The 22,998-nt window shown below is 35.9% G+C and overlaps 3 protein-coding genes across 7 annotated transcripts in view; 1 reads left to right on the forward strand and 2 right to left on the reverse strand.

The window, feature by feature from the left end:
- Positions 1-250: 250 nt before the first annotated feature.
- On the reverse strand, positions 251-7,270 carry dph7 (diphthamide biosynthesis 7). Of its 3 annotated transcripts, none has more exons than XM_056457760.1 (9): positions 6,851-7,270; positions 6,623-6,756; positions 5,879-5,966; positions 4,289-4,383; positions 4,051-4,208; positions 3,471-3,543; positions 3,261-3,326; positions 2,675-2,847; positions 251-855 (listed from the first exon to the last, which is right to left on the reverse strand). In XM_056457760.1, exons 1-9 carry the CDS (start codon positions 6,992-6,994, stop codon positions 458-460), a joined length of 1,329 nt encoding a protein of 442 aa, XP_056313735.1. In that variant the 5' UTR covers positions 6,995-7,270; the 3' UTR covers positions 251-457. The 3 variants fall into 3 exon arrangements, with proteins under 3 accessions (XP_056313735.1, XP_056313734.1, XP_056313733.1); XM_056457759.1 differs by having other exon boundaries at positions 4,051-4,205; positions 6,623-6,759; XM_056457758.1 differs by having other exon boundaries at positions 6,623-6,759; positions 6,851-7,269.
- Positions 7,271-7,304: 34 nt separating this feature from the next.
- On the forward strand, positions 7,305-10,293 carry paxx (PAXX non-homologous end joining factor). 2 transcript variants are annotated; one of them, XM_056457762.1, is made up of 7 exons: positions 7,305-7,531; positions 7,851-7,911; positions 8,079-8,128; positions 8,211-8,389; positions 8,479-8,529; positions 9,868-9,958; positions 10,060-10,293. In XM_056457762.1, the coding sequence occupies exons 1-7, from the start codon at positions 7,416-7,418 to the stop codon at positions 10,097-10,099; spliced, it is 588 nt and encodes a 195-aa protein (XP_056313737.1). In that variant the 5' UTR covers positions 7,305-7,415; the 3' UTR covers positions 10,100-10,293. The 2 variants fall into 2 exon arrangements, with proteins under 2 accessions (XP_056313737.1, XP_056313736.1); XM_056457761.1 differs by having other exon boundaries at positions 7,306-7,531; positions 8,211-8,395.
- Positions 10,294-10,365: 72 nt separating this feature from the next.
- Positions 10,366-22,998, reverse strand: part of abca2 (ATP-binding cassette, sub-family A (ABC1), member 2) — a 128,311-nt gene continuing 115,678 nt past the window's right edge. For both annotated transcript variants that reach the window (XM_056457756.1, XM_056457755.1), the window contains exons 38-49: positions 22,230-22,353; positions 22,001-22,133; positions 21,797-21,917; positions 19,757-19,935; positions 18,613-18,754; positions 18,257-18,391; positions 17,604-17,707; positions 17,427-17,519; positions 17,226-17,328; positions 14,453-14,590; positions 13,734-13,943; positions 10,366-12,304 (exon numbers count right to left, since the gene is read on the reverse strand). In XM_056457756.1, the coding sequence (XP_056313731.1) occupies positions 12,269-12,304; positions 13,734-13,943; positions 14,453-14,590; positions 17,226-17,328; positions 17,427-17,519; positions 17,604-17,707; positions 18,257-18,391; positions 18,613-18,754; positions 19,757-19,935; positions 21,797-21,917; positions 22,001-22,133; positions 22,230-22,353 (1,518 nt within the window). In that variant the 3' untranslated portion in view covers positions 10,366-12,268. The remainder of the gene's footprint in view (positions 12,305-13,733; positions 13,944-14,452; positions 14,591-17,225; positions 17,329-17,426; positions 17,520-17,603; positions 17,708-18,256; positions 18,392-18,612; positions 18,755-19,756; positions 19,936-21,796; positions 21,918-22,000; positions 22,134-22,229; positions 22,354-22,998) is intronic.

Raw genomic sequence — 22,998 nt, forward strand, 5'->3', positions numbered from 1 at the left:
TAATGCATGAGTAAACAAACTAGCAATAAATAATCTGATGCTAACGGAACTCATTGTAAAGCGTTAACCCCTACCCCCCCGCACATTATAAATAAATAAAATATATATAGATATTTTTTAATTTACTTATTTTGATCGATATATTTCTATCTATCTATCTATCTATCTATCTATCTATCTATCTATCTATCTATCTCTGCCTTAGAGAAACACATTTCTATATCAATTCAAATAAATGAGTACACAGTACTTTAATATAGATATAGTTTATTTGTTATAAAAGATCTAGATCTCAGTGTTAATTAAATTGGAGCCATTACCACTAGAAAAATCGCCTGTACATTTTCTAGCCAAGAATATAGTCAGCAAATGACACAGGAATAAAGCAATATTGCATATATTAAATACAAAGCAATACTTCGGTCACCTGAATGTGCAGCTCCAAACAAGCTCATTTTTATAGGGCTTCGTGTTTTTCCTCTGGGCTCCAATCCCACCGCCACACATGCATCATGTGGTCGTAGAAGGAGCAGGTGGCCATCAGACAGGACACAGAGTCCCAGGCATCGCTGGTGAACAGGTCTGGAACGGAGCTTTTTTCTGGTAAAGGACATTGGTCGGGTATGTAGCGTCCCGAGTCGTCCTCTAGAGATGTGTCGAAGCTGGCAGTGGGTGATTCATACTGGATCCTGAGGTGACCTGTGGACTCGACGAGCCCTGAGCTGGTTTGTGGAGGATCTTGAGGAGAGGGGGGTGCAGAGGAGCTTACAGGGAGTCTGGACCAGTCTGCTCCATATGCTAAAGAGTTGTGAAGAATATAGGACCCTAGAACCTGACATGGTGTCTCTTGTCCTTCTACAAACAGATAAAGTAGAAAAAGTCAAAGTATAAGTGAAAGTTTAACTTATAAAGAATAAGTTTTTCAAATTTCTTAATCCTGGTCCTCAAATTACTTTACAAAACAGAAATGTAATTACTAAACTATGCTTTAAAGAGGGGACGACGCGGTGGTGCAGTAGGTAGCGCTGTCACCTCACAGCAAGAAGGTCACTGGATCAAGCCTCGGCTCGGTCAGTTGCCGTTTCTGAGTTTGCATGTTCTCCCCGTGTTCGTGCGGGTTTCGTCTGGGTGCTCTGGTTTCCCCCACAAGTCCAAAGACATGTGATATAGGTGAATTGGGTAAGCTAAAACTTTGTATGTGTGAATGCGTGTGAATGAGAGTGTATGGATGTTTCCCAGTGATGGGTTGCAGCTGGAAGGGCATCCGCTGTGTAAAACATATGCTGGATAAAGCTGCGGTCACACTAGAGTTTGATAATGCGAAATTCTGTCGTGCGGCACTGCGAAAAGGGGCGGGATTAAAGAAGATGATTAGACATAAAAAAGCAAGCGATTGCTCCATGTTTTAAATTTCTGTTTTGATCCTCGATTGGTCTCACGCAGTCAAGTGATGTGATTTCGCAGGTCAGAGTTCACCAAGCTTGAACTTTGCACTCTAGTGACCTGCAAAACTTGATGGATGACCGGTCGGATGCATTCGCGTGCGTATGAAGGGAAGTCTATGGGGAGAAAAGTCCAGTGTGACCGCAGCTTCAGTTGGCGGTTTATTCCGCTGTGGCGACCCCTGATTAATAAAGGGACTAAGCCAAAAAGAAAATGAATGAATGAATACTGTAAAATGAAGTGCAATAAGTGGACATGAAGTATAACTATTATTTTGTGTGAATGATTTATCTAGAATAAATGGCATGAATTATTATATCAAGAACACAATTTACTTAAAACAAGTGAACTTATAGTTAGTAAATTGTGTGCATGACAGTGAATTGAGGGAGTGATTTAATAAAACGTGTGCACAACTAAAAATTAGGGAACGAATGAATAAATAATGCACACAATCTAATAAATCGAGGGAACAGGTTTTCGCTTCTACGGTTTTTTATCCATGTGCGAAGCTCCCTAGATAATATATACAGTAGTAGGCAAAAAAAAAAAAGGATGCGGGTCATATAGCGTGTTCATAATAATTATAAAACAGTAGGCAAAAAGCCAGATGACCTACATTACTATTTCCAGTGAGACTGATGGACACTTTACTGTCCCATGAGACCCCTGGAGAAGTTAAACGCCATTCATTGTAATAACATAAGTGATGTAGAATCAGACATCCTGCTGCACCTCCTCTTTCTCCACCTCACTGTCAAAATCACATTCATAGATAACACTTCTGATAACAGAAAGTATTGTTTTTGAAGCTGCAGGTGTGTATTTGTCTTCATAGTGTTGACGATAGTGTAAGTGAGGTTCAATTAATTAGTTTAAAAAAACTGAAAACATCACTAGTGTAAAAAATTGCTACATTATGTTTTAATTTGAAATTTATTCACATAATAGCAAAGCTAAATTATTCCTCCAGTCTTCAGTGTCATACGATTAGAAATCATTCTAATAAGAGGCTTTAATGTCATCGTCAATGTTGTGTGCCTGAATATTGTGGGAAAGTACGATTCATTTTTTTCCAGCGTTCTTTAAATAACAAAACGATTTCATTTGAAATGCTGAAATTGAAAACTTATTTCAATGATGAACCTCCTTATGATCAATTTTACTGATATTTTACAATCTTGCTGATATTTTTCACTGCCATGGAAAGATCCGTGGCAGTAATTCTTACCCATAGCTTTCTGGCAGTGGAGTATCTGGAAGTCATTATGCATACATGCAGCTAGCAGTAGGTGCTCTTGACTGGGGTGCCACTTGAGTCTCCACACTCCTCCACCCACTGGAGTCTCACTCAGGGGCTGCTTCATGTTCCTCCCATCCCACAGCAACACATTCTCATCATAGCTGCAAAACAGGGACATTAGGCATTTATTAAGGCTATTTTGAAGCCAAAATTTGCCATGTTGACCAACAGAAAGTGGCTTCATTTGAAAGCATTCTCTGTGTGAACATAAGCAATGGATATATTATGCCCATGAAATTTTGCAGATGTGAAAGATGCTGAGGGAGTGACAGTAAAATCAACATCTTAATTTCGTCTGACTGGCATATTCATTTGTTCTGTGCTTTTTTTAATCTTTTGTAAAAATGTGAAATGTTTTTTTTTTAGCTTTTGGAGCAAATATAACAATGCAGGAATACAAAAATAAAATCTGTTTGTCTATCTATCTGTCTGTCTGTCTGTCTGTCCATAATGGCCTCCTATTTACCCACGTGAAGTGATTGCCGCTGTATTTTATACTAATTTGACTTCTTACCTTCCGGTGGCCAGTATGTGCTCTCGATGAGGGTTACTGTGTATGCTGCAAACACCCATAGTATGCCTGTGACAGGAAAGCAGTATTTATTCACAACGAATGTGCATAAACAGCTTTAAACGGGGATAAAGAACATTTAAACAGTGATTTGGTAAAGGGTAAAAGTTATGTTGATGGATGACAAATCATAAGATCTATCTCCCGTCTGACCTTTTGCTGGTGAAAGTAGGGGAAGAGGAACCCATTCTCAGATCCCAGCCCTTTAGTTTGCTGTCATCACCACCTAAAATGGCAATTAACGAAAAGTAATGATCAAAATAAACACATACAGAGAGAAAGCAATGAAGTATTATTTCAGAATTTAGCTTGCCTGTATGCTTTTATTGTGAATATTATGAAGCAGCTTTTATTTATGTATTTTTAGTTTTGCTATATAGTTTTTATTTTAGTTTTGATATATATTTTAATTTAGCTTGTCATTTTTTGTACTTTTAATAATGTTCTTAGAATTTTGTAGAAATTTTTTTTTTTTTTTTAAATAATAAAACAAACTTTTTTCAATTAAATGTCAATTCAACTTTTTAGTTATTTGATTATTTTTAATAAAAATATATAGATTTTAATATGAAATTCTATAGTAGTTGAAATGCAATTATTTTATTATTATTTGAAATTATATATATATATATATATATATATATATATATATATATATATATATATATATATATATATATATATATATATATATACTGTATATATATTATACATTCCCTATCTTTCTTCATACCTGAATAAACAGTCTGAGTATCCCAGTAACTAAACGCTGAGATCCAGGCTTCATATTCGTGAGCTTTCCACTGACACACAGTGGTTAAATCTGCTTCCCCCAGAGACAACAGTGTGATAGAGCCAGTGGAGTCACTGGACACCACACGCACATCACTGCTGGAAAACCACAATACCAAACATTACATACAGAGTCGCAAAGCAAAATCATCAGTCCATCAATGACAGCCACATCTTACCTCTCGCCTCGTCCTGTGGACCAGTCTAAAGACAAGGCCAGTCTGTCAGGACCCAAATCTGTGCACAGCTCACACTCCAGACCACTGGAGCCCTGCTACTGGAGACACACACACATAATGAAGAACAAACTCTGCAATAAAGCATCTTATAGACTGTGTCCAATGCCTACCATGTCTTAGAAAAGTGGTTCACAATTAGGAACAGTAAGCAAACCTCTAAGGGGACTAAAGGATTACCTTAAATTCTATACATTATATAGACAAATAATAATTTAGCATGCAAAACAACCTACAAATTAGGCAAACAGATGTAATTAAACTTACAAATAATTCATATTAAATCAGAATGCAAGGGTTGTGCCAAGTCACAGAAGCTGAATATAATATAATATAATATATATATATATATATATATATATATATATATATATATATATATATATATATATATATATATATATATTATTAGCCCCCCTTTAAATTTTTTCCATTTTAAATATTTCCCAAATTATGTTTCACAGAGCAAGGAAATTTTCACAGTATGTCTGATAATATTTTATGTTCTGGAGAAAGTCTTATTTATTTTACTTTGGCTAGAATAAAAGCAGTTTTAATTTTTTCTAAAAACATTTTAAGGTCAAAATTATTAGCTCCTTTAAGCTATATATTTTTTCTGATAGTCTACAGAACAAACCATTGTTATACAATAACTTGCCTAATTACCCTAACCTGCCTAGTTAACCTAATTAACCTAGTTAAGCCTTTAAATGTCACTGTATAGAAGGGTCTTGTCTTAAATATCTGGTAAAATATTATTTACTGTCATCATGGCAAAGATAAAATAAATCAGTTATTAGAGATGAGTTATTAAAACTATTATGTTTAGAAATGTGTTGAAAAAAATCTCTTCATTAAACAGAAAATGACTGATGTTATTTTGGCGTTTAGGGATCTTATAAAACCCTGTATTAAAATAGAATATGCTTATTATTTCAATTAATTTGATTGATGATTTGGACACTTTTAGATCTAAACGGTGTATTAATCAATGCGTATGTGAAATCGGTTATGATGGTTGTTTGGGAATCCTTGTTTGATTGGTGAATGATTGTGAGTTAACTGGCTCTAAAATATATATTTGTGAGCATTATTTCACTCCTTTTTTACTTTTTGACTTCATTATTGTGGTAAAAGAACGGTTGTAAATAAAGAGTTTGTTAAAGTCTCTCTCTCTCCCCCTCTCATTAATATTGATTTTAATAAGCTTAAGAAATATTTTCCATAATTAAAATATTATTTATACATTTCATATTAACTTTAATGTAACTAAAAATTTAATTAAGAATTTAATTTTAATAAAATAACTATTGTTTTTTCCACAGATAAAAATTTCACGTTTATACAGACAAAAAAATACAAAATGTGAATTTTTTTTAAATATGATATTTAGATATTTACTAAAAGATTAACTTTATTAATGATTTTCGTTCATTACTATAGCAAGTAATAATAGTCTGTGTTGTAGACATGACCTGTTAATAACAGTATATCTAGAACAGTCCTGAATGTGCATCAGTGTAATTAAGTCACCTGAGCTTCGATAAGCTTGTAAAGCTGGATTTCTCCACTCGCAGTGGCCATTCCCAATAATGGGCGCTCAGATATTGGCACATGACACCTAAAGAAATGTAATACAAAAAAAAGTTTGTTGGCCTGGAAATTTACACGTGATCATCTAGCCAGACTAGAGAATACATTCCTCCCATCATTAACAGTAAACAACAAACAAAACATAAAAACTGAAACATGCTAAATTTAAAACAACATACCTATAGAGTGTATAATTGTGTATGCAAAGAGAGAGCTAAAGGCAATTTATTCATGCGCTTGTCAATTTTGAGATTTATTTTCATTTTTTTCAGACTAATGTAAATAAAACACTCAAAATAGACTTACACATGCTTCTTTTGTCGCACTTTATTCATTTATGTCTGCAATTACAATACATTTTTAAAGGTGGTTATCTCTTTTTTTTCACATGCACTGAGTCACAATTCTTCACTTGTGCACATACACACACCAAAAGTTACAGTTTCACTCATATCTACAAGGGTTTTTACAGAAGGATTTGCTCATACATTATACACAACATTTTATTGCTGATCCTGATCAGATATATATATATATATATATATATATATATATATATATATACACACATACACATATACAGTTGAATAATTAATAATTCTGACTATATATATATATATATATATATATATATATATATAATTCTTACTGTGATCGTGATAATTACCCTATTAATAGACTCACCACTTGAGATCGAGGATAGCTGCAGTTTCTGTTCTCTGAGTCTCCGTCAATGGAGGAATGAACGATGGCTGAGGATTACAGTCAAATAGATAAAGTCGACCGATTCTCCTCGGGGCAGCGGACTCTTCTGTGCTATGCTGTTTAACATAAAACACAATTTAAATCCAGAAGTGATCGGTTAATACTACGTTAAGTTATAAAAAAAAGCCAAGAGATATCTAGCATTACCTTATCATCTCCTTCCAAAAGTTGTTGATAAGTCCCACATGCCAGAACATGAGCCCACTGTGGTATAGGGCACCACTCGACCGTATCCGCAGTTAACTCCGTGTCAAACACCTGCAGGGTTCGGGTTCGAGACTGCCAACCCATTTAAACCACTCGACACAACATAAAGCTACTTAGAAAGAATAAACGCGGACCAACAAATGACAGAACGCGTGCTGGCTGTCAGTCAGGCTGTGATAACCGTTACTTTCAACACATCGGGTCAGCTGTCATATAGTGTTTACATTTTAGGCTCAAATAAATTTAAGGCATTAAGTCTTTTGGGCATTTTCTAACTTAACATCAAATGACAGTTTCAAGAGCATAACCGTGTTCGTGTAACTTCGACTTTTATCGTTTTACGAGGTAAACATGACGTGAACGCGCTTTAACTTCCGGGTGGCTGAAATCTGACTGGCTGAGCGTTTAAATAGTGACTTACTTGTTTACGAACAGTTCCTGGTTGGAAAGCGGCTCTGTTTTTGGTCTATGTTTCGGCTTTTGTGTGATTGTATGGTAAAGAAGTATGCAACAAAATAACTCTGAGTCTAAATCAGTCCTTTGCACATTGCTGGATAAAAATGATCAGTCGAAATATGTGTTTTTTACACAAAAGCGATCCGCGGGAGACATAAACATTGGGTGAGTAGACAGTGATGGTTAAACTTATAGTGATCAGTTATTATTCTCCGTCTTAGACTTTACTTAATATAAACACGTTGTATTGGATTAATAAATATATAGTTATTGTAAATTCAGTTTAACCACTGCTGGTTTATATTTTAATGTTTTCATTTCAGGTTTAGTAGTTTTTAATTGCTCTATTCAGCTTGGCATTTTATTCCAGCTTTATTTTGATGACCAAAATGTTGTTTAAATAGTTACAATTAACAATAACTACCCTAATAGTACATTTTAAGATGTGTATACTGCATAAATCATCATGTCCTTTCCCCTATAGATTTACCAATGGTGAAGATGTTTGGAAAACGCATCTTTCAGAGGAGATTCTCTCTCAGCTTGTAAGGATTTATTGATGGAGTCTTTCTGCTTGACAGATATTCCTCTCTTACTACAATAATACATTTCAATTTACTCGAACGTCTATGTTAAGCTGCTTTGACACAATCTACACTGTAAAACAATAGAAATAAAGATGAATTGAACTGAATTTCTTATCTTTTCACAGTTCAAGAAATTTTCATTGAAGTCCACAGAGGATTACACCTTCAAAATAAAGTGAGGTTCTCTCAAGTAACTCATAAATTTAGTAATGTGATTTCTTCGGTGGTCTGGAAAGTCCTCTTTTGTTTTTGGTCAGATGTGCATGTAAGACTGGCAGAGCGTTTGTGAAACTACTGGAGGACAGTGCTGTGCTGCATTTAGGAGCTGAAGCCACAGATCTCAGCCTGTCTCTAGCAAAACTCACAGACTCTGAGGGAAGGACAGAAGTCAAGGACCTGCTCTTTAAAATGGCCGATAGCCTGCAACAACTAGAAAGTCAAGGCAAGTTCTCAATTACTACAATCACTCATTTTGAAATGAAAACCGAGCCAAATGAAATGTTTGCTGTTTTTATTATTGTTTAGGTGCTTCCTCTTCATTTAGTCCAGGCAAGGTTTTTCAGAAGAGGAGTGCTGGTAAGTTATGACGCCTGTTTTAAATCAGTCTGACAACTCAAACTGTTATCAAAGTTCTAGCTCACACTGTACTTCTAAAACAGCATTTATCCCTCAGGAAAATAATGATTCTCACTTGTAGTTTAACATTTTATTTAATTTTAATCTGAGGTTAAAAGGCTGCATGAGACTGGAAAAAAGTGACAACGTGATTATTTAATTTTTTTTCTGCAATGGGCTATATGCACACGGACTGTTCATTTTGATCAGCCAGCCTCAGCGCTTCCGGTGAACTGTCTTTCCGTTATAAAATTGCAACATGTAAGGTCTGATTACTTAAAATCAGTGATCGTCACTACCTGATACACTGTAAAACCTAACAGTCAACTTTATCAAATGAAAGGTGTAGTTAACTCAATTTACAGAAAGATAATTCTACTCATTTGAAAAGAGGTTTGAACTCCATTTGAAGGTAATGAGTTAATTAAATACCTCATTATATCAATTTAAATGGAGTAAGTTCACAGTACTCATATAGATTTTTTTTTTTTATCTCAAATGGTTTGTAGCAATCGGTTTCCTCAAACGGTTTGAGTTGCCTTAACTTAATGGGTTTTACAGTACTCAGCTGATTGAGTTCTCTTCATTTATCGGGTTTTACTGTGCTCAAATTGCTTCGTTTACTCAAATAGATTAAGTTCACAGTACTCATTAGGATTATTTTTTGAACTTAAATGGTTTGTAGCAATCGGTTTCCTCAAATGGTTTAAGTTGCCTTAACTTTTTGGGTTTTACAGTGTATATATACAATATAAAGTGGGTCTCAGACCGGACAAGAAGCACTGCATTAAATTCCATTCCCCCCACCATGTCTTTAAAATATTACAGTTTATTTTAGTTTCTGCTCTCGCCTGCTGATCCTGACGGCGCTAGTGGTTACTGGTTACATAGTTTTCATCTCGTTTTACGCTTGAACAGCTAAATGAATGCTTAAGTCTATTTAACTGATTGTATTGTAATTACATTACACCATCCATGCTGTAAAAGGAACCTTATGAAATTGAAAATAGTCACATTAAGCTTTCACCGAAGGTTCATCATTGGCTGAAGAACACTAGCTGTGCATATATCCTATTATATATTAAGCATACCTTTCACAAGATGAAAAGTATTTGAAAAAAGTGATAATTTTAGATCGATTGAAATGATTTTATAGGAGAGTGCATCTTCAAAATAAATTTGACATTTATTTATAAAATCAGTTGCCGTATAAATCGGTAAGATGGCCTTCAAAATAATATTTTGGACAAAGCCCTGTTTTGAAAAAGACTTTACCTCTATGACATCTTTCCATTTTAGAATTTGAACCTAAAAACCAGCATAAAGGTCCAGTAATAGCAGTTAAAAAACGTCTTCCTGGAGATTCTCTCATCAACCCAGGAACAAAAAGGTGAACATTTTAATCGACTGTAGATAAAAGTGACCAAAAACATGTGAATATTGTTTTACTTTTGTCTTGCTTGCTGACATTTGCATCTGTCTGTATTACAGGAAGAAACCTGCAACAGGTGTGGCGTTTGATGATGAATGATGTCAATGTAGCGTCCAGATTTTAATAAGTATCAATTATTAGTTTTTATCAAACCCAAAACTTTTTATTAATTTTTTTATACATCTTGCAAAGCATGAACACAACAGTTTTTAATCATCATGCATCTATTTAAGCTTTTATTAAACAACTGCAGAATGATTTTAATGTATTTTTAAACTATGTTGCTAATAAATATATATTTTTTAAATAACTCCACTCTCATTTTAAAAACAAAACATGTAATTTGAAAAAAGAGCGACAAAATATATATTTAACAATTTATTGATTTAATTATTCTCTTTTCTCCCTGTTAATAATAAAAACATCAGTTCACCTCAGTTAGCACAAGAGAATGGAAACAATAAAAGTAATTGAAAACGAGCTGAAAAGGTCCAGTCAGTCTTGTTACAAGGGAATCCACCTGAACACAGGTATTACTGGATGGAAATAAACGTTCATAAATATCGAATCATATTCACATGTACTGAAGTTACATTCCAAAGCACTTATACTAGAAAGATAAAACTAAATCACCCCTTTAACCATAATGCTGTTTTATCAGATACAGAACCACACTCATGTTTGCTGGTGTCTAAAATCACTGCACATGTTCATTTCCAAAAACAAAAAGCAGCTTGGGACTGATCTTTAGTTAGGCTGTTGAGGTTTTCCGTTAGCAGGAAATATAATCTGAAACGGCCCTTCATAATCAAAGTCAGACTTTCCATCATTACTGAATGTAAATAAGCGTTCATTAGGCCAGTTTTAACAATCGACAAACTTTCATTTTCCCTTTGGTCATGCATCAATCATTGCTTTCCTCTCAAAAATATTGATCAAACTCTCTTACGCAGCAATTTCAGAAAAATAAGACACCATTACAATACTAAGTGTCAACGACTGTGCAAGATTCAGAGATTAAGCACGGTTAGACTGTCACTGAGCGATTAAACCAAACCATCACCGACACAAAGGAGAAGCATCATTTCAGTCAAATCCACAATATAATCAGGTCAAAATCAAATTCAAAATATGTTACATTACAGTGCAAACGACAAAATCATAACCTCCTAAAACAAACCAATTCGAGGGTTCTCATAAACAACAACGACCTGATTTCTGTCTGTCTGTATTAAGAGTGACTCAAAAGTTCACCTTTGGCTTCACAGTGATAGCGTGACACTTATTATGAACATTTCTACTGACATCTGGTGATGGCATCTGGTATTACGCAGCTTTTAACCATTAATGCGACAGAGTTCAATTACAATTCACCTCAAAATTCATTCATCAAAACAAAAGAGAAACCCCTGGTTCAGGAGACACAATAGTCAGCACAAAACATTTATGCCATTTACATTCAATTACAAGACCATAAACATCTGGATAGCAGGGCTGGTCCGCTCTGGTTTGACCACTGAAGGCCTTTGAATCGTTCACCAGTCATTCACTATGGAACGTCCGATGTAAAAAGGTGCACAGGTTAATCTGCATTCTTTGACAAAAACAACGGGTCTGTTCGAAACATTTAAGCATAGTAAAATTTCTTCAACCCACAACACGACAGGCTTGTCTTTTATAGCATGCTCTCAGTGCAGTACCAAATGATCAGACTAGGAAAAAAAGATGTACAGTTACAACTCAACGTGAGGATAAACAGTCATAAAAGAACAAGTCCTTTTCCTTGAGGGATGATTATGTTATGACATCAACAATACAATTAAAACAACTCGGACGTGATCGGTTTAAAGATATTATGACCATATTCAAATTTAAAGCGATTACCAAAATAAACCATACAGCCACTTTTTTTTGTTTCTAAGAAATACATTCTCTTTAATTCCCATCCAGCAGGCTTGAATATGAAGTACAGTTTTGTTTTTTTTATTGTTTTTTTGTTGTTGTTTTTACACATTTCCATAAACCGTCATCTCCGAAATGCACGAGGGGAGGCCGTGGACGGAGGACCTGATCGCGTTCAGGCCTCGACTGTTGTCCAGAAGAGCCGTTCTGTGCAGACGGAAAGAATGAGGACCCACTCACTGGGCCGGAGAGACAGATCTTCTCCAACCACAAATAAACGCACAAATGTCTTTCACCGCACAGACACGGGTCTGAACTTGAGGCTTCTAATTGAACATCTCTCCGTCTGTGAGATTAACAGCAGTTTCAGCACAGAGTGTCTGTATTAAAAGATAACTGCACCTGTGAGAAGGCAAAAGAAACATTCAGCAATTCAATAAATGTCAAAAAATTACTTGCTCAATGAATCGCTCAACAAATCCATCTAATGATCTACTTGCCAAATCCATCTTCTCATATACACTAATATTTCAGGAATGTCAGTTGTATTTAAAAATGGGATCAGGGTGAGAGTTTCAGGGTGGTTTGGGGGGTTTTTGATTCCCCTGATTGACATTTGATCCCCATAAAGGAAACTAAACAATAATTTGCACTCATGTGTAACTTAAATAATAATATTATTGGATTAGTTCACTCAAAAATTTTAATATATTATTATTTACTCATCATTATGTCATTCCAAACCCTTGAGACAAATTTCAAATAAATTACACCTATGGAGGATGAGGGAGCTCTTGGATTTCATTCAAAGTCCCTTTAAGGCAAGTCATTTCACTTGGTGGCCATCTTTGACACGCCGCTCTGGCATTCTGTCTGAATGTCTGAACTGTTTGCCAAGCTTACAATTACATTACATATTTGGAATCAATAATAAAATTAAAACAAAATGCATTTTTTTCAGGGTGCCCAAGCTAATGCACATGCCCACACGAAAGGAACAAGATCACGACACCACCCTCATTTATGGCAGTGTTACACAATATCATCCTCTGGATAATGTTTTGTCAGATCTGTCTTAAACTATGTAGATAGATACTGTAGTAAACACTGCATGGCTCCGGCATCTTGCAAATTTATTATCCTCGGTTTCTGACCAAAGCAATACAATAGCCATCAAAGACTTGTCATGGTTGGCATATTTTAACAGAAGTGCCATGTTTTATGTTATGTTTGAAGGGCTGCTTCACAGAGTCTGCTCTCGAAGTGTTGTCAGGTCCACTTATTATAAGGGATGCTTGTTAAGCGTCTTTAAGCTTAAGCAATTCAGTTTAAGGAGTAAACACAGTGCAAAGGGTGCAGGATGCAATTTGTTTTGGTACGTGCCTTATTTTGTCCTAAATTAAAAGTTTGGGTTTGCAAACAAGTGTTTAAATGGAATACATTTTTAAAATACATATTTTAACTTTAACTATTTTTAAGCCATAAACTTTATTTACAAAGAAAAAAATTGATCAAAAGTGAAAGTAAAGACTTTTGTAGTGTCTTTAGTTTGTAAGACTACTGTAATGTCACAAAATTATTCTGTTTCGAATTCTTTTTCAGCCTTTTCATTTGAACGGTTTATCAAATGATTCCAAAAAAATCCAGTTCTAAGTGGAAATCAGCTTATTAGAGTGATTTCTGAAGGATCACATGACACAGCTTTTATATTTATTTAGTTTTTGATTAAATACATGCAACCTGACAGGACTGGTGATGAGATTAATTGAACTGATTCATTTAAAAGTGAATCGAATCTCTTCAAGTGAAATGTAGCTTTTAGGAGTCTTACCCTCTCTTCCTCAAAGCTGATTAGTCCTTCGTCATCATCACTCTCCAGTTCCTCTGGCTCTTCACTCACGAGGGCGTTGAGCTCAGTGTTTGCAGGACGAGGCCTGAGGAGGCTGAGCAGATGCTGCAGTGGCGACTGGCCACCACTAGATAGAGAACTTTCTTGCTGCTCTAAGTTGTCGCTTTGCTTTTTTGCAAAGTTAACAAACACCTAAAAAGGAGCAGAGAAGACATTACTACTTTTCTTCTCATAACATATGCAGCCTTTGGGTTTATATTGCACACACATTTAGGCTCTTGCATTAACAAACTGATAAGAATATGATAAGGTGATTTTGATCAATAAATGCAGATTAATCAATTTAAATTAACACTTTTTAAAGGGCAAGAATCTATTTTATAAGAACTTCAATGCACTGTGTGGCAACAGTGTGTGAATATAGCCAGCCTTTATTGGTATAAAATAATTCACATAGAAACACTTTGACTGACATTCTCCCTTTATACATGTTATCAGAGGGGTAAAGCCACGCCCATTAGTGACGTTCTCTCGCTCATTAGCATAAACAACCTTGCATATGAAGCAGCCTACTGCCATATACTGATTTCATTCGGCTGCTAGAGGTAGCGTTACATAGACATAGGAAAAGTAAGACCTGTTTATTTTTGTCTATTCATTTTGACTTTATAAACTATTATTAATGCTGGAGGTTTACGTACGTTATCCAGTGTGGTTTGGCTGACAGAATAATCTTCGATGCTCAGCACCTCCACCACCTGCTCCATTTTGCTGAAGACCTGAGCCAGAGAGATGTTCTCTGACTTCAGCTGGTACTGAATCTTCGTGTGGTGTCGCTCCTTAGGTGAAAGAAATACGCACAAGTTTACATTTTTTTTTACTGCAAGCGAAGCAAGCTCAAAATATACGCACATGTATACTTAGATTTGTCAGCACTATATGAAAACAGCTTGGGAAAGCTTCTTGCAACTTTCTGCAAATAGGAAAATTCATTGTCTTATACAATTACAATACATTACAGTCCAAACTGACAACCCAAAAGTGCTTGTATACTACAGCCATCTGTTTTGGAGACATTCGAGCTGATGCACAGCAAATCTAGACTTCCAGTCAAACTCTGTTCATCATTCCTACCATAAATTCATTTGTTACTGACAATAAAATGAAGATATGAAGGGGTCAGATGCACAAACCTCCAATGATTGTTTAGTTTAGTTCACTTTAAAAGGCAATAAAAACAAGCTATTCTTTGACATAGAAGTGAAATTACAGAGCCAACACACAGGAGCCTGAGATAAATGCACATTTAGAAGAACATTTTACATAGCACTTAGAGGTTTTTGCATCAGAACTCTTTATACTGTATATGCTTAAATAAAAATTTTAATAATAAACTTAAAGGTGCAGTATTTAAGTTTGACACCCAGTGGTTGAACTAGGTATTGCATTTTTGGATTAAAAAACAAGCACAGGTTGCCAGATTGAGGTCCAACAGGAGCGAGCCTGACTATCGAGACTAAACGCTGATTTAAGTCTGGTTTATGTTGTGTTCTACATAAAAGCAACGGCACCCGATAGAAGGAATATTTTCATACACTGTAAAACCCAAAAAGTTAAGGTAATTTAAACCATTTGAGGAAATCGATTGGAACAAACCATTTAAGTTAAAAAACTAATCCTAATGAGTACTGTGAACTTAATCTATTTGAGTAAATGAAGCAATATGAGCACAGTAAAACCCAATGAATAAAGAGAACTCAAACCAACTGTGTACTGTAAAACCCAATAAGTTACGGCAAATCAAACCGTTTGAGGAAACCGATTGCTACAAACCATGAGAGTTAAAAACTCATCTATATGAGTACTGTGAACTTACTCCATTTAAGCTTAAGTAATGAGGTATTTAATTAACTCATTACCCTCAACACGGAGTTAAAACTCTTTTCAAATGAGTAGAATTAACTTTCTTTCTAATCTTGATTTCTCATTCATTTGATAAAGTTGGGTTTTACAGTGTATTAAAATTAGTTTTTGTCCTAACAAACACCTGGATTTTATATTTTAGAAACGGCTTCTATTTCTTGCAGCTGAACAACAGAAAATTTGATGAGATGATCACCTCAGGTACACCTCATGTGCTTTATTTAGTGTTTAATGCTAACAATGTGAGTTTGAATGCCATTTTACATGACATTTATTGGCATACTACTGAAAGCAGCAGCAGATAGAGATAAACCTCAGATAAACTGTTTGAAATTGAACTTTGGAATTGTAAAATAATGCAAACCAACAAATATCAGTGATTTAGCATGTACATTTAATAGTGTTAAAGAGGTTTAATATGTATTTACTAGAATATAAACCTTACCATTTCATGAGTGAGTGCATATTCTGTGCTTCTAAATTGCTGTATTAAAATAGCAAATCTCGTCATGTAGCGTGTTGTTAGGACACAGGGTTACATTAGCTACATTTCCATCCACCTATTTTTATTGCACATTTTGGATATGCACATAAAAAACAGTTGATGGAAACGCCAAGTTGTGCATTCATATTTTGAAAATAAAAACATATGCACATAACTGAGTAGGATATACTTGTTATTCGATAAGAAAAGATGCGAATAAACTATGATGGAAACACTTTTACCGAACATTTTACAGTATGCGCATTAAAAAAGTCTTTGTTATAAGAGATCATGTGATGACAAAAATGTGAAAATGTGAATGGACAAACCAGCAAGCTGAGCACATTGTAAAACATCTGAAAAGTTGTTTTGGTCATTCTAAAACGCCATAACAATTTCAGTATTCGTGTTATTACATTATTAATTACCTCCTGAATCAAGATCGTCTTTGCTCCGCATCTCACACCTGCAAACGCCACCGCGTGTTCACTGCGTGTCAGGATTGCCTTCTGAGGCGCAAGTCAATTATTAAATGAAGAAAAGATTCACGCAGCTTCTCCTACTGCAGTAAATTCCGGTTTTACTGTTGATATTTGGCGCCAGTTAATCAGGAAGTGACAATTTTGTTCACTTAGACTCGTTGGATGGAAACGCTGCCTTTTTGCACATCTTTTATGCGATAATCCAGTTTAGCGCATAAAGTTAATTCACATTTTTGTATGGAAACATAGCTAATGTAACCTGCTCACCTAATGTTTACATTTGTAATATATAATTGGCTAAAGTGGCAGTGGGTGGGTTAAAATAACAAACATATTATGGTGTTTTTATGCTTTAGAACAGTCAAAAACTTACATACAGCACCTTTAAGCTTGTTTTATTTCAGCTATAGTTGATATGGAGCAAGCAAGTTGTTTCTCATTTGTATTTAGTTAAAGTTAAAACTAAAATAACCAAAACTAAAATTAATTGAACATATCTACATTAAAAAAAACTGAATGATAATGAACAGGACTAAAAAATAACCTTATGTTTATCTAATCTAACCAAATCCCATCTAATCTCACCTTTAAAATGGCCTCTGGAAAATTTCTGTTGAAAAACCGAATCACTTCTTTAACGCTAGCAGTGGTCTTAGTGCGTACTGTTATCATGTATCCATCGCCGAATCTGGAATAAACAGTGTTGCAAAATTTCATAAATGCACACATTCATAAACGCACAACTCCCGAATAATACATTTTAATGGCTGAGAATTTGTTTCAAACCTGTTTTTGAGATGCTGGATGCTTCCTAGACACTTGAACCTGCCGTTAACCATGATGCCCAGTCTAGTGCACAGCGCTTCACACTCCTCCATACTGCAAACAAACACATCAGAACGTCACGCATCAAATGGTCTGTGCTTTTAAAACCCGAAATAGCCTTTATATTAGTTACTGCACCTGTGTGACGTCAACACTACTGAGCGACCCGTCTTGATGATGTCAAGAATCAGATTCCATAAGAAACGGCGAGCCTTTGGGTCCATACCTGTGGTGGGCTCATCCTATAAAGACAAACAACAAACAAGATCACGTTTACTCCTGCTTACAGTATTAAATACAGTTAGTCCCAATCAATTGTTTATCTATTTTTTGTTTTGCTTTAAATGAGTCCTATTATGTCCTTTTTTACAAGATTTGTACTTTTTAAATTATATAAATTTGAAGCTTGCTAAAAATGTGATAAAGATCAGATTGAAATACCCCAGGGATTTAAAAAATATATAATATAATGCTGCTAGTGTTGGGTAAGTTACTTCAATTAACAAATGGATTACTAATTACATAAAAAACTGTCTTTAAATTATGTTTCTAAGTGATTGTCTTAAAAGTAACGTAATTACTTGACCCAAAACTACTTAAAGCTCCCATTTATTAAAATAAAGTTTTTTAACTTATAATATTGGGTTTTCTGAGTGCAGAGACACAGAAAGCTAGCAGTCGGACAGTGCATTATGCAAGCATTACGTGAAACTTTTTTGACCTCAATTGTCAAATACACAACAGTCATATCAAAAGCACACAAAAAGTCAAGCGTGACAGGGAGCTCTAACCAAAAAAATGAGCGATGGGTATCCAATCAGAGCAATGGCTGTAGAGAGTTTGCGTTTGTTGCCTCCGCTGTAGGTGCCAGCAGGTTTATCAGCATACTTGGACAACTCCAACTTCTCCAAAGCCCACTGAACCACCTTCAGGACACAAATAGAGAGAGAAAGCAAAAAAATAAACACTTGCTACTTCTCGAAGTATGAACAATTATTTTTGCTAGTTCCTAATTATAGATTTTCTTGCACTCTTCCAGCTGATTTCAGGAGAGCATTCACGAGTTTTTATCCGCACTTGACTATCACTGATAAGCGCTTGAACAGAATGCTGTGTCACTGCTTAGCATGCGTGTCTGTGTGCTCACCCGCTCCTCATCTTTCCATGGGACGCCGCGGAGGCGCGTGTAAAGCTCCAGATGCTCTCGAGCCGTCAGATCATCAAACAGAGCATCAAACTGAGGGCAGTAACCGATGCTCTGCTGCACACGTAACAGCTCCCGCAAGATACTGCAAGACAAAGAGAATAGCATTGCAAATGTAGCATATATAACTCAAGGAGTGACAAAACAGAAATACATTTTGGGATAAGTGTGGGATATATGTCTGTCTTTCTGTCTGTTGGATAATTACAAATATAAAGTATATTCTACGCCATTTTGTAGTATAAATAGTGTAAGTAGTGCATTTAAACTAAAATTCTAAAAAGAATACGTGCACTTTAAATACCTGGATAATGCACTTATTCAACCTTTAAAATGTAAGTTCTGACTTTGCTTAGACAAAAGTCTTGTCACTTAACAGAAATAAGGTACAGTATAGAAGATAAAGACATGGTGCAGTGGGAAAAGAATTAATGTTGTGTATGACTCCCATGAGCTTGGAGGACTGCATCCATACATCTCGGCAATGACTCAAATAACATTATTAATAAAGTCATCTGGAATGGCAAAGAAAGCATTCTTGCAGTTCTCAGAGTTCATCAAGAGTCTTTGGATTCATCTTCAATGCCTCCATCTTACCCCAGACATGCTCAATAGTGTTCATATCTGGTGACTGGGCTGGCCAATCCTGGAGCGCCTTGACTTTCATTGCTTTCAGAAACTTTGATGTGAAGGCTGAAGTATGAGGAGGGGCACTTTCCTGTGGTTTGTAATGTAATGGGCGGCACAAATGCCTTGATACCTCAGGCTGTTGATGTTGCCATCCACTCTGCAGATCTCTCGCACGCCCCCATACTATTATGTAACCCCAAACCATGATTTTTCCTTCACCAAACTTGACTGATTTCAGCGAGAATCTTTGTTCCATGTGGGTTCCAATAGGTCTTCTGCAGTGTTTGTGATGATTGGGATGCAGTTCAACAGATGATTCATCTGAAAATCTACCTCCTGCCACTTTTCCAAATGATCAACTAGCAGTCAAGTTATTATTTACGGCTGAGAAACATACAATATGAAATGGAGCTAGTTATAGCTTGCTAACAGATGGGATGTGGTGTGAGCATAGCACCTGTGTTCCTGGATAAATGCTTCTCCGCCTGTTGTGCTCTCATCTCCTGTCAACATTTTGAAGGTGGTGGTCTTTCCTGCCCCATTCACTCCCAGCAGCCCAAAGCATTCGCCAGGACGGACCCCCAGACACAAGCGGTCCACCGCCAGTATCCGGCCCATCTTACGAGACTTGTACACCTGTGAGGAGACAAAGACTCTTGAGGATCTTTTGAGGACGGATAAAGATTAGACAGATTTAAAAATACTTCCATACTATATAGTACGCTAAAAACAGTATGCGAGCTGAGTAGTATTTGAAAATCGTTATGCGAGAAGCACCTGGATGGCTTACTACTTAAGGCGAGATTCTGAAGAGCGCATCGGATGGACGCTACGCTATCTCATGATGCACCGCGAGAGAATTCATGAATTGGAGTGAAGCAATGCAACTGACGTGGGTAAGTCACGTGATCATAACAAAATGGCGGATGTAGTACGTTCGAGTTCCATTCATACTGTATAAAACATACTTTTCTAACGGTTGAGTAGTATATTCAAATTGAAATGCAGTACCTACTTAGTAGTAGGTGACTTTGGACGCAGCCTTTGTTACAGGCTTGTGATTGGTTAGTTCTGGTTCCTGGGTTTTTGCTTTCTTTTGTTAATAGGCCATCAGATTGAGCAAGCGCGGCTAATTGACGTCCTACTTAAGGAGTTGCAAAACTATTAAAGAATCTTACTAAGGATCCGAGAATCCTTGTAGCAAACTTTTGTGTGTGTTTTCAAGAAAACAACTATTTATTTGTGTTGTGTTTTATTTTCCTTTTTTAAATTTGTTTATACTTTATTTAATCATTTTATTCAGTCATATGATCATTAGTCATTTATATAATTATGATTATATCATTTTATTGATGATTAGTTAATGATTTGATTATTATTGATTTTATTATTGCTATTTTCATATAATTATTGCTTCATTATTTTTCCATTTTTCCATATTGTTATAATCTTATGACTGTGGATTCAAGCCAAACTTGTTTCATGTCTCCACTTGTTAAATGTCTCCATTTAAATGTCTGTATTGTCACTGGACAATGTTGTGAAGCAGTAAATTTTCATTGCTGTTGCTTGTGGTATAATAAAACTTGTTGGATTTACCCTGGTCAGACGAAGCATTGAATCATAGGCAAATAAGATTATTAAATAAACTCTGCTCTTTCTTTATCATCAGTACTTCATCTCCTGCTTCTGCTTCTGCTCCTCCTCTGGTCTTAGTCAACTCCTATTTTAATAGGAGACTGTTAATTCAGTTGAATACTGGTTAACAGGTTTGGGTATTGGTAACTCTGTTGACTTGTTGTCCATATACCTGGAGAAACTGAAATTTTCTGACAAGATCTGGCAACCTGGTCTAGATCGCATTTATCTGGCGTGAATATGGTGATCTAACACTGTGTTCTAGGAGACTGCTTCGGAGGATCGTTTAAGATCTACTGTTTTACCCATCAATTATTTTTGTTTATTTTGTAATCTAATCTTATGTGTTGTTATTTTGAACCTAATATGGTTATGTTAGACATTTAATTTTGTTTGTGCCTCCTTTATCCTTAAAATACATATCTTTTTAGACATTTTCATTCTATTTGGTTCGATTCTCTTCTTCATTTGTTGTGTGCTTGAGCCGGCAAGTAACAATATAGAGTAGTAGCATTGCATAGCTCAAATCTCATAAAAGTATTTACTTTGATTAGATTTATTAAAAAGGGGAAAAGTACAGGGTTCCGATTCTCTCTGAAAACAGCTGAGCTTCTAGAGGCGTGTCATGGGCGGAGCTAATGCACTCCTCCTCCCTTATAAGTGCCCTTATAAGGAATCCTGCCTTATTTGACATCATACATTAAAAACTTTCTGAAACTTGTTTGAACCAGGAAGAAGTATTATTGTAATGTCACATGTGCAAATTACTTTTTGAAACTTTGGCCATGCTTAGTTTGAGATTGCAACTCTTTGACACTGAAATAACTCAGAATGCATAAAATGCCATGGAGTGTCTGACCTTGGTAAGGTTGTCGATCTTCAGCATGTCATTGTCAGCGTCTCCCCTCAGAACTCGGCGTCTTTCACAGGCCACATCAACATCATCGTCTTCCACTGGCTGACTGTTGACAGGCACTCTCCTTCAATCAGAACAAAGCTGTGACCTTTACTGCATTTTCATTTCAAACCGTCAAACACGTCCTGTATACAAGCACACACTCACTGGGCTTTCCTGAGGAAGTTGTACTGGCACAGAATTGTAATGAGAAAGCCGACGAAGCCCTCAATGGTCATTGCTACCAGTCCCCTTGTCACAATGTCCCATTCGAAGGGAGACTTCACTTTATCAAATTGGCCTGCAAGGTGAAGGAAGAGAAGGCATTTAACCCTCTGAAAAGAGCAAAGAAAGTGCTGAAAAGTGCCCTGAGATGGAGAATGGACCACACACAGACCTATCTTGGCGTAATATTCATTGATATACTCATTATAGGCCATTTCCATCAGCCCGTGACCCAGGTTATAGTTGGGGAAGATGAGAAAACATGACTTCAGGTAGCTGTTTACCAACTTCAGGTCCTGTGATGTAAAAGAAAAAACTTACATTAGATTTTAGACTAAGGTAGGACAAGCCATTTATAAGTAGTGATGTCCAGATCCGATCACGTGATCGTAAATCAGGCCCGATAATGCGGTTTCAGACTTGATCGGAATCAGACGTTACCTCCCGATCAGAATATATATTCTCATTATTTTACAATACATCAATAGTTATGCGGTGGCACAGAGTTAGGCCTCTTTCTTGACCACACAGAAACAGTAATGGCTGCGGCATGACATCACTTTGTTGCAGAGACGCTATAGTTGAACGCCGGCAAAGTAGAACACGGAAGCAGCTTGAAACGGAAAGCGCCTATGTCTGCAGTCTGGAGGTATTATAACGTTGATGACGGCAACATTGCCATAGTAAACTGTGAGATATGTAAACTTGGGATTGCCGTGTATTTTAAGATGAGGAGCTCTTTGTTTTATATTAGATTTTTTTTTACATTTACTGTTACACTAAAGTCCAAAAGTGAAAAATTGATGTTATTTATTACTTGATTGTTCAAGCTACCTCACAGAAGTGCTCTGTTTGTTAACAGAGATGTTGAATGTTAAAATAAGGTGAAATAAATAAACAATAAGGAACATCCTGGATCTGTTTCTTCGCTCTTGTATTAT

Source organism: Danio aesculapii, chromosome 5 (genome assembly GCF_903798145.1).
Source record: "Danio aesculapii chromosome 5, fDanAes4.1, whole genome shotgun sequence".
In the NCBI taxonomy this organism is placed as follows: Eukaryota; Metazoa; Chordata; class Actinopteri; order Cypriniformes; family Danionidae; genus Danio; species Danio aesculapii.

Excerpts from the sequence above, each read along its gene's own strand:
- dph7 (XM_056457758.1), bottom strand. The coding sequence starts at position 6,994 with ATGGGTTGGCAGTCTCGAACCCGAACCCTGCAGGTGTTTGACACGGAG. Across the intron at positions 5,967-6,622 it reads GCTATCCTCGATCTCAAGTG|GTGTCATGTGCCAATATCTG; the intron begins GTGAGTCTATTA and ends ACATTTCTTTAG. Across the intron at positions 2,848-3,260 it reads CACATACTGGCCACCGGAAG|CTATGATGAGAATGTGTTGC; the intron begins GTAAGAAGTCAA and ends CCTGTTTTGCAG.
- paxx (XM_056457761.1), top strand. The coding sequence starts at position 7,416 with ATGCAACAAAATAACTCTGAGTCTAAATCAGTCCTTTGCACATTGCTG. Across the intron at positions 8,129-8,210 it reads GATTACACCTTCAAAATAAA|ATGTGCATGTAAGACTGGCA; the intron begins GTGAGGTTCTCT and ends GTTTTTGGTCAG. Across the intron at positions 8,530-9,867 it reads TTTTCAGAAGAGGAGTGCTG|AATTTGAACCTAAAAACCAG; the intron begins GTAAGTTATGAC and ends TTTCCATTTTAG.